Below are 11,771 nucleotides of genomic sequence, written 5' to 3'. Positions count from 1 at the left end.
TTACACTAGCTGTGTAGTTTCCCTCGATCTGTAACTGCAATATAACTAGCTATGTGGAGAAAGAAACGAGCTCCATGGAAACAGAGTGCACAAGAAGTGAACCGTATGTCACCGCGCCTGAGGGGGGTATTATCCTGAAACGCACACTCACGTCCTTATCAGAACACATCTTTTAACACGATCTCTGGCTGTACCGAATCGTAATTTGTTTCAGCTCCCCAGAGGCCACTAATAAGCACATACACAAATAAATAACACGAACAATCGTTAGACATGGACACAACGACAGGTGGATACATAGAACGCAGAACAATAGAACGTCAGAATGATAGATAGAACGATAGATAGATAGAAAGATAGATATCGTTTTTATTATGCTTTTTTATACACCAACCAATTTTAGAACCAAAACCAACTGCAGAGGCTCTTCTATTAAGACAAGTCTGCCAGTTTCCAGTGTGTTTAACTCCATGTTATAAACACAGTACCTCAACAGAAAGAAATGAAACATGGCTCACAGAACGGACAATGGTTCTACAATCTGGATTTATTCCGTGTGCTTTGCAAGAATATAAATAAAGACCAAACTTACAAAATCTGTGTGCTGGAAGCCCAAGCCTATCTACACATTATATTAGTCGGCAATGATGTCACAAATCCACCCTTTGCTCATACCTTTGTTTTGTTTTAATGTGTTGCACTTTCAAATTTGGTACCTTGTTTACCAATTTTTTTCGGTCATTTTTTATACACTTTTTTAGTTTGTTTTTTTTTAATTACATATATGAACAATGAGTCAACAAAATATTTATTTACAGAACTGTGGCAAAATTCTACAGTGACAATGAGTGAAAATAAGACATCTGTTTTTATATTTTCATCAGGAGCCATCCGCACATTCGCTTCCTCTGTAATACTAGAATAATATTTTTTTTGTTTTCGTGGATGGCTGCGTATTCGAGCTCGACGCGTCATATAAAAATAATGTGACGTTAGGACGACATCAGACGAGAATTGCACGATAAGAAGAATAATTATATTAATTGTAAATATTACAGTAATGGTAACATAGTTCTCTATTAAACAGTAAAATTTCTTGCCAATAAATGAATATCGATCTGCATTGCGTCGCCAATTACGTCAGCGAACGTTCCGTAGTGATTTTGGCACGAGACGCGTCCGTTTCGTGGTTGTCCAGTGCAACGAGTCCGTTCACATTGTGCATATTCATATTTTTAGATCAATAACCACAAACAAACCAAATAAAGAAAGGAAGAAAAAACAGAAAGGAAAAAAAAAAAATACAGCAATTCATATAAATGTCCATTTTTTTTTTCCCAGTCCAGACATGCCATGGACTAGATATTCGGTGAAAAGTCAGTGTAGTGTGTCCGAGTCGCAGTAGCGACTTTCCCCGGTCGACAAAGTTCCGTGTCGGCCGCCGTCCTTCGGAACGCGATTCTTGAAAAGTGCACGTTCCGATTCCACTGTCTCCTCCCGTTGTTTTTTTTATGCAGTGTGTGTGTGCGAATGCATGCGAGTGTTTCGTTAAAAGGCCACGGGTCCACGTCGGCGGTCCTTGTACGCGTACGGCAAGTCCCAGACGAAAAAGTCCTCGTGCGAATCCTTACAAGTGCGATACGAGCTCCGGTGACGCTTTTAGGTTCCGTATTTGCGGTCCGTTTTTGCAATGCGTGTGAGAGTGAGGGTCCATGTTAGGGGCAGGCTACATTCTCTGAATTCCACTGTAATAGACATGGGCGTCCGCCATTGCCCTGTGAATGAAATCACATCACTTATCCAAAGTGTCCATCAAAAAAAAAGCCCCCCCTTCTCCAGTTCACACGGACTGCATGCTTTCCATCAACTACACTGCATGTCTCAGGACTGGCTCGGGTTTTCGTTCACAGGCAAAAGCAAAAAAAAAGGGAAAGAAAGAAAGAAAGAAAATACGACGGGAAAAAATTTCGGAAAGTAAGGAATACGCGCGATTCGAGAGACAATTTTTGGCGGTTGTGTCTCGTCGTAAAGCAAGCCTTCGCTAAATGCTATCTGACAAACTTCTGCGTCCACAAATTAGTTTTTATGCTTCGACTGACTACAACAAGCTTGTGTGCTGTTTAAGAAAAAAAAAAAAAAAATCTCCCCTGAATGAGGGGGTATCAATTACAGCAGACTTATTTTTTTTTCTGGTACTAAAAATTAAAACTTCGCTACGAGACGAAAGAAACAACACAAGCAAAATGTCCTTCGTGTGAAGTCCAATCTCCGCTTCTATGCCAGCCGTTTCGGATGCCCCGCCTCCCAAAAATCCCTCTCGCCTCGCTAACCCTACGCTGTCTAGTCAGAAAGAAAGAAAGAAAGCAAATCCCGACTCTAAAAACAACAAGTGTGTTTATAAGGCTTGTAGCAGCATTACGGTTTTAAGTTGTCATTCAAGCAGTCGAGGGGGGCGGTGGGGAAAGGCTGGAGAGGCGCTTCCCGAAGAAGCCGAGGAGAGAATAGCGAGGAACGGAGGGGAGGAGAAATCAAAAGAGGAGAGGGGGAAAAACTGAATGAAAAACAATCGCTTGCAACACTTTTTTGTGTGTTTTGGAGGAGGATCGGCAGCGTGGCGGCCCTGAGGGCTGAGCGGGACCTTCCCGTATCGTGCTGCGGCCAGAGAGGTGGGGGTGGGGGGGGCGAGTGAGATCAAGAGATAGAGATAGAGAGAAAGACAAAGAAAAAGAGGGGCAAAAGATCGAAGGAGAGAAAAGACAGCGGCAGCGTCATCATGCAGAAGCCACGGTAAACGGGCGGGCTTGGCCGGGCGGAGAGACGCGGGCTTGTCACAGGTCACTGGGCCCGTGGCTCCGTGGGGGGCCTCTAGAGGGCGCTCTCTGTAAGGCACACACACAGGAGTGGACAGTATTTTGGGTGTATATTAGAAAATAGTGGTCTCATACTTGGTGTTGGCTCCTCTTTTGGCTTCCTGTCCTGGCTCGACTATCCAAGGGACGTTGGCGTGGCCCTTTTGATCCATTGAGGGCTGCTCCATCTGGGATCAACACAAGAAAAAGAAAGAGAAGGAGGGTCAGGAAGCGCTAGCAATCTCAGGGGTTAAAGGCGGTCACGCTAGATCTTGCTTCCTGGCTAAAAAAATCAACCACGGGTGAAGTTTCACAACAAATATTAACATGGTAGCATTTCATAAAGTTCAACTAGTTAGCATCAGTTAAATAACAGTACATTTTTAGGTTGATGGTTAATGTTTATTTTAGTATTGTCATTGCTAGTACTGCTAGGGTTGGCCACCCCACTCACAACTGCTGCTTCTGTCTCTTCTTTCTTGACAAGAAGTGCGTTTATTTAGTCGCAGAATCAAACGGGAGACTTTTCAGAAGTGCACTCCAACGTCACTTCAGCGACATGCGCTAGTCAAATGAGCTTGGGTTTATGCAGTCAGATAAGATGTTGTCAGGCCATGTGTCAGTAAAAACAAATTTACCGAATTTACCTGTCCTGTCAGCTGGTATACTGCTGTATACCATTTTACATTAAAGTGCAAATAAAACTACAAGCATGGGCGTCAGATCCGCATGACGTTCAGCAGCGGCAGCTCTTAAAGTAATAGCAGCCAAATAAGCTAATAACCCAGCTGCTGTGATGTCTGTTAATCAAAGAACAAAAGAAAAAAGAGGAAATCAACTTTTGTAGCTTTTTAATTTAGTATTTAGTGTTTGATAACTTTATTCAATTTCTGTGTATTTTATACTTGCTGAAGGAAATGGATAAATAATGGGTTTATGTGAAGACTTAAATTACTAGTCATTTTTTTTTTTTTAAGTCTAATAAATGTTACAATTGATAGCTCTCAATTGTTCTGTAATGTTGAATGGCTATAGTCAATGGTTAAATCATAGGAAAAAGAAAATAATTCCTAGAGACAACTAATATTGGTATCAGTGATACCTTCAGTTATAAAAAATATTTAACCAATATTACAAATATGCTGTCTTCATGTTGTTTCTACCTTAATTTAAATATTGAATGTGAGATTATTGCAATATAAAAGTATATTAAAAACTTTAATGTTAGGTGGGATTAATCATGATTAATTTCAGAAAAAAAGTGTGATTAATTACTTATTTTTTAAATTGATTGGCAGTACTAGTTTATTCATAAATATTCTAATTTTAACTGTTCATTTGTTTATTGAAAATACATAAAACTAATTCAAATAATAAATAAAAAAGTAGAAATGATCATAAATCTACATTAATAGATGCTATAAAAGTAAGAATAAGAAGAAATAATAATAATTTTATTAAAAATAATATACCAACAAATATCAAAATATTACAAAAATATTATTTATATTATTATTAGTAGTAGTAGTAGTAGTAGTATTAATTGACGCTTCGCAAAGTATAAAACAAAGTCTCAGCTTTAACATTTTTGTCATTTGAAGAAAAAAAAAAAAAAAAAAAAAAAAATCAAACAATACTGTTTTGTGGCTCTTGCGTCGTGACAGATCGCTGTAGCACCTCATTGTACATGGCACGTGAACTGATGATCTCTTCTACTTTACTAGTTTTAGCACAAAATAAACGTAAACGAACACCAGAAAGTATATTGCTTCAACCGCAGATGTCAATACACACTATATTTTAAGTTCAGATCCACCGACGTTAATTTACTCTCCTGTCTGGTTTGTTTGTCGGACAAAAAGATTCTGTGTTATAATTGGTCAGATCGCCTGTCATTCAAACTCCCAATGAAGGGTCAATTGCATTATAATTTATTTAGGAACAACAAAAGCCCTGAAGTATGTTGTCACATTCTATTTATTCACTATTAATTCATGTTCACTTATAATATATCAACTCATTATGCAGACAAAACATGTAGAAATGATCATCAATCTGAATGAATAAATACTGTAAGTAGTGTAAGTGCAAGTTCAACACATTAAGTTAATAGTGTTGTTATTATTATTATTATTATTACTTAATTATTGTTCATTATTATTATTTATGAAAAACAAGCTGAATCTGAAATAATTTACAAAATTAAGTCTAATGTGACTGCCTCTTGAGAGAGAGAGAGAGAGGGAGAGAGAGAGGGAGAGGGAAAGAGGGGTGATTGGTTAACCGCATGACAATCAGACTGGTACACCAACACAGAAACAGTGAATTAACTCCACATTACATAATTTTTATTTTTAAACCTGTAATGTCAAATTCATCTGTTATATTAAGCATCAGTGACATAATATCCATCTTGCAGATCTGCTGTGGTCAAAACTACCCTACGACTAGTACATCTTTATCAACCAATCAAAACACCGTTCCTTGTTGCCACGGCAGCTCAGCCTTGCTCCACATAAAGCTGAGCTATACATGGCTCGGAAACGTGAATCTCTACAGGAACGAGCTCACGCGCGTGCAAACGCACGGTCGTTTACGTCTGCGGTTGGCTTGTCTTGAGTTCTTTATCAGGTTTTTCCATATGCAGCTGTATGAATATTAAATAACATAATCCTCGCTTTGCATAGCTACCTCTGACTGCTCTCAAACACACACACACACCCCCACACCAACTTCATTCTTCTCCATATCCAAATGCTTTAAAAAAAGAAACAGACGCTAATCTTACGCAATAAACCTCTAATATGAGGCATCGACCTGAAAAGGAGCTTAATGGTTTGATAACACAGCTCAGGAAACGGTGAGTTGGTGTCTTGGATAACAAATCTTGAAATATTTCTGTCCGTGTTTAGTCAGCTGATGTTCTGGACAGACAGACCACCGCAGGACGACAGGAAAGCAGGACTCAGATGAAGAAGAGATGAACGAATAAAACAAATAAAGTGAAATAATGAAGTGAAATTAGCTAAAAGGAATATTCTGGGTTACAGAAAAGCTCTATCGTCGACTGCCACAGATCATTTCCAAAAAGACATTTATTTAATGTGGGCTAGTTTTAGGGATGAGTTAAAATTATTTTCTCTAACTTGTTTAACCTGGAATTTTTTTATTAACTCTTTCCCCACCAGCGTTTTTGAAAAAAGTTGCCAGCCACCACCAGCATTTTTTTTCACAAAAATTTCATGGTCACCAGAATATTTTACATAAAAACCTAGAAAATTCTGTGTTTGGCAGGAAAACGTCTCATAAATATGTACAATTCCGTGTTTGGTGGAGAAAATGGTGTCTCATAATTAACGGTAAATTTTGGGTTTGGTGGGGAAACGGTGTCGCATAAATAATGGGAAATTCCACGTTTGGTGGTGAAATGTCTCATAAATAACAGAAAATTCAGCATTTGATGGGGAAACATCTCATAAACGGAAAATTCTGTGTTTGGTGGGAAAACGTCTCATAAATAACGGAAAAATTCTGTATTTGGTGGGTAAAAGTCTCATAAATAATGGAAATTTCCGTGTTTGGCGGAAAAAACAGTGTCTCATAAATAACAGAAAATTCTGGGTTTGGCAGGGAAACGGTGTCGCATAAATAACGGAAAATTCCATGTTTGGTGGGGAAACTTATAAATAACAGAAAATTCTGTGTTTGGCGGGAAAACGTCTCATAAATAATGGAAAATTTCGTGTTTGGCGGAGAAAATGATGACTCATAAATTACAGAAAATTCTGATTTGGCAGGGAAACGTCGCATAAATAACGGAAAATTCTGCGTTTGGCAACGAAATGGTGTATCATAAAAAATGGAAAATTCAGTGTTTGGCGGGGAAATGGTGTCTCATAAATAACAGAAAATTCTGTGTTTGGCAGGGAAATATCTCAAAAATAACGGAAAATTCCACATTTGGTTAGGAAATGTCTCATAAATAACTGAAAATTTGGTGTTTGGTGGGGAAACGTCTCATAAATAATGGGAAATTTCAAATTTGGCAGGGAAAGAGTTAAAAATTAAGTGTAAAACAAAAAGACCAAAAAAAAAAAAAAAAAAAAGGACAAAACAAACAAAAACATTAGGACTGTCAATTTAACATCAGTTTAAGTAATAAACTAAATAATTCAATAAATAACAAATGGAATACATATTCACAATTTTAAGTAACTGACAGCCCTAAAGATCAAAAGAAAAAAGGGGAAAAAGAAATGGGGAAAAAAAAGGGGAAAAGGAAAATGTTAGAAGACCTGAAATTGAACATGGTGTGGATGATGGAGGAGTCGTGAGGTAGGAGGAAGAGGAGAAGGATGAAGAGGAGGCCGGTGCGGGGTGAAAATATGCCCCAGGGACCAGCGGCTAGAGGGAGACATGACCTAGAGGCGGAACAAAGAGGTCACAGAGGTCAAAGCTTGGGAAGGTTAACACACACGTATATGGGTGATTCTTTAATTAGAGGATTTTATCTTTATAAATGTTGGTTCTTTACTTTACATTTAGCTTGTTAAAGACTAATAAAATACTGGTAGAATCTAACAATTTTTTTTCTTAGTTACACTCATATAGAAATGTAATTGGTAAGTCAACTTATGTTTTTCCCTTACCACATCAAAATAAGTTGAGCAATCTAAACTATTTTATAAGTTATACGAAGACTTTTTAAGTCGGTTTAATTTTGAAATGACTTGTACAACCAATTTGAATATACTTAAAAATTTAAGACAGCAACTTAAGATTTTAAGTTGAAACTGAGATTTTTCATTCATCTCAAAAATAAGTTTTTGTGTCAGAAAAAAATGTAAAATTATAACATTGGATAGTTATACATTTAAAAATGCATTGCCTGCTCAACTAGCTTCAATATAGTTAGCCGTTCTTTTTTTAGTACTGTGTAATGTAACTACTTCAAACGGCTTGACTCTAGTATAATTACTTTAAATTAAGTACTGTGTACTTAGCTGATATAACTTCCCCAGTGCTGTAAAAAATACATATATATTTTTATATTTAAAATAGTAAAAATGCCCTTAATTGAAAAACCACCCATATGTATTCAAACGCAGGAGTGGACACATGGAAACAGAACAGGATGAAGAAAAGAGAGAAAAAAAAAAAAAACGTTCTAATGGAGCAACACAGCGCATCGTGTCCATATGGAGAGGAGGTACCTCGACATAATGAACAATTTCTCCTACACAAGGGAAAATCAATATCCGAGTACACCACACACAGCCAAAGAGGACGCCGTTAGTGTTCAGGAGAACAGCACACACACACCCAGACCAACAATGGACCTTATTCACGAAAAATGAGCAGAACAAATGTGTGTAAATCATTCAGAAATCCATTCTTACGTAAATTGTCACATAAGCACTATTCAGACGGGATTAGTTTTCAAAAGCCTTTCGAGTTATAATTATGAACACATGATGCCTGTGATTTCCCGTACTGATACAAACAACATTGGGATCTTTGTAGTTGTTACTAAGCTCAGAGTGTATATAATCCGGGTGTAGGCGTTAGGGAAGGTCATGGGTCATTTGCCTGACTGTGATGTCAGCAATTTTTCTATTTACTGCAATATAATACTATATATATCAGGGGTGTTTTTATCGAGGCAAGGGATGGATGAGGAAAAAAAAAACTGTAGTACAAAAATAAAACTTTTGAACCTAATTTAATAGCTTTAGTTGCAAAACTCGGAAGAGGCAAAATAAACAAAAAAATATAATTCATATACCTCAATCACAGATATCCTTATCCGGGACGGGATTTCTCAGAGGATCCCTGAGACAAAACAGGGTAGGTAATTTGCTACATCATTTTGTTTGCTACATAACAAGTTTGTAGAGTAAAACACTTACTTGAACAGGACTGCAACGCGCAAGAAAAACTGAGAATAGGACCGGAAAATGTTGCGAGCCGGATTTGAACCTACAAAGCCCATTTCAGCCACATCTCTCACTGCACGTATGGTTCCGCTACACCACGCTTCCATTTAAAGTGGCATATTGGCTCCATATTTGTATAGAGATCTACTCTAATAACCTAGACACACATTTTATGTGGCCATTAAAACAGAGTGAAGCATCTCATAAAAGGACGGTCATTTCTGCAAGCTGGCCTCAATAATGCAACTGTTTATTTTCACCAAGGCATCGGTTGTTTCTGTCCTGCACGTAATCCAACTCCAACAGGCAGGGTGTGTTTTATTTTTATGATTCTGGGCCTCTTCCAGAGAGTGGTAATATCCCTGTTGGTGGCGGGGGGGAAGGGAGGCACCGTGCCCGCTCTTGGGGCACTGGGACGAGGGCAGATGGAGAGGATGGCCGCCCCGGAGGAAGCGACTTGCTGGAGCTCCGTGCAAACGGCCTTCATCAATCTCTTTCATCCTTAAACGCACTGAAGGGAGTGGAGATGGAGTGTGCCGTTTACAGATCAAACACTCACCTCTCCGTCCCTCAGGACAGTCTGCGACGTGCTGGTGTGCGTACAAACAAACTAAAGTAGTTCTCTGAATACTGCCGAACACACATTTCTTAATATTGATATTAAATATTGACACACGCCCCTAAAAAGATGATCATGCAAATGTCAAAATCAATACTATTATACTATTATATACTATTATAAATTGTATTCATATTTTCAATTAGTTTTAATTTTTTATATTTTCTGTTTTCATTTTAATTTTAGTTAATGTTTTATAAGTAAGTATTCTGTAAGTATTTAAGTATTTTGAAACATGTAAGTGTCTTCTGAAGGACAGTACTACATAAAAAAATAGGCAAATATTTAGGCAAAATAAGAAAAATGTACACATCTTCATTCTGTTCAAAAGTTTACACCCCCAGGCCTTAATGCATCGTTTTTCCTTCTGAAGCATCAGTGAGAATTTTAACCTTCTGTAATAGTTGCATATGAGTCCCTCAGTTGTCCTCAGTGTGAAAAGATGGATCTCAAAACCACACAGTCGTTATTGTAAAGGGTTCAAATACACAAAAATGCTGAAAAAACAAAGAATTTGTGGGGCCTGAAGGATTTTTTTTGAAGAACAGCAGGCAGTTTAACTGTTCAGGACAAACAATGGACTCATGAACAACTATCACTAAACAAAAAAACAAAACACAGCTGTGGATCATAGTAACAACACAGTATTAAGAATCAAGTGTATGTAAACTTTTGAACAGGGTCATTTTTATAAATGAAACTGTTATTTGACATATACACTTTGTACAATCCCTCTTATTTTGGTCAAATAATTAACATTTTGCAGATTCTGCAAGGTGTATGTAAACTTTTGACCTTAACTGTAATTTCAGTTTTAGTTATTTTAGTGAAACTAAAAGAATCTTAATAATGTTCAACAAATTAAAAATGAGAAAGGATACTTTGGCAACTTGAATGCTGTTCTTTTGATACAAAAAAAGTATCATGGTTTCCATTAAAACATTAAGCAGCAAAACTGTTTTTCAACATTGATAATAATAAAAATAAATCAGCATATTTAAATGATTTAGCTTTTGACACACAGCGGATCAATATCAGGTTTAAATCAATGCACCAAATCAAAATTAAAATCCAGTCACGCATTGCAGCTCAAACCAGAGACGTTTCCCACGATGCATCACTCAGCTTGAGCACACACAGATATGGCTTCAAGTTGTGCAGGTAGCAGTGCAGGTATACATATCCACTGATGGATGAGGTTAGAGGCTCAAGTCAGTGTTTGTGTGTGTATTAGTGCTGAAAGGGTAGAGTTACTCACAGACTTGCGTATGTTGACGCGAGGTTTAGGGACAGGTTTGGATGGTTTGCTGTCGAAGCTTTCAGGCAGAGTGGATGACCCGTGGCCGCTCTTTCTGGCCTGGAGGGCCAACTGATACGCCACCTCAAACGCCTGGCCTAACGTCAAGATAATCTCATAGGCCAGATTCTGTATGAAAACACACAAACACACAGAGATGAACAGAGATGCGCTTTCAAAAATCAACTTGGGGGATTTACGCTGTTACAAATCAGTTGAGAAATTGACGGAAAAGCCTTCAAGATTTGAGTTCAGTTTACTGCTACTACATTTGGCAGCATTTCACTGTTTTCTTCCATAATTTCAGAGCTTAGTGATTTTTAAATGATTAAAAACATGCTTTAAGCATATTATCAATTATTCATGTGTTGTGACTAGCTGACGCACACACAGCTCTGTGGTGTTACTCTGACAGACGGTAACACAGAAGACATCAAGCTTACTTAGCCGAAAATTTCTTTAAAAAATGCAACTATAGCCATTTAAGCTAAGAAAATGTGGTTTGTACTTACAATGATTGCATAGATGTTATAAAATGTCACCCTGGACCACAAAACCAGTTTGAAGTAGCACGGGTATATTTGTGGCAATAGCCAAAAATACATTGTATGGGTCAAAATGACTTTTATTTTATGCCAAAAATCATATATTACGTAAAGGTCATGTTCCATGAAGATACTTTGTAAATTTCCTACTGTAAATATATAATATAATATAAACTTAATTTTTGATTATTAATACGCATTGCTAAGAACTTCATTTAAACAACTTTAAAGGCGATTTTCACAGCATTTTGATTTTTTTGCACCCTCTGATTCCAGATATTCAAATAGTTGCATCCTGGCCAAATATTGTCCTATCCTAACAAACCATACATTAATGAAAAAAATGCCAATGTTACAAAATATAATGTTAAAATGTGTTTAAATCACTAATTTTCTAAGAAACATTTGTGAACATTAGTTCACAAAAAATATATTTTTAAAATTGTTACTGCCTTGAGTTATTATTTTGGAATAAATGTAAAATGCTTAAAAACATGAACTTGATAATCTCCATACATGGCTTTA

The 11,771-nt window shown here is 37.2% G+C and overlaps 1 protein-coding gene across 7 annotated transcripts in view; it reads right to left on the bottom strand.

Moving 5' to 3' along the window:
* Window positions 1–527: 527 nt before the first annotated feature.
* anks1b (ankyrin repeat and sterile alpha motif domain containing 1B) overlaps window positions 528–11,771 on the bottom strand; it is a 221,244-nt gene continuing 210,000 nt past the window's right edge. For 6 of the 7 annotated variants that reach the window (XM_051108157.1, XM_051108156.1, XM_051108155.1 and 3 more), the window contains 3 exons: window positions 10,663–10,830; window positions 2,946–3,037; window positions 528–1,775 (listed from right to left, as the gene is read on the bottom strand). In XM_051108157.1, the coding sequence (XP_050964114.1) occupies window positions 1,727–1,775; window positions 2,946–3,037; window positions 10,663–10,830 (309 nt within the window). In that variant the 3' untranslated portion in view covers window positions 528–1,726. Of the gene's footprint in view, window positions 3,038–10,662; window positions 10,831–11,771 lie in introns of all 7 variants that reach the window. The other variant, XM_051108158.1, reaches the window with a different exon arrangement.

The sequence above is a fragment of the Labeo rohita genome, chromosome 4 (genome assembly GCF_022985175.1).
Source record: "Labeo rohita strain BAU-BD-2019 chromosome 4, IGBB_LRoh.1.0, whole genome shotgun sequence".
Lineage (NCBI taxonomy): Eukaryota > Metazoa > Chordata > Actinopteri > Cypriniformes > Cyprinidae > Labeo > Labeo rohita.
This window is presented reverse-complemented; position numbering and strand designations above follow the sequence as displayed.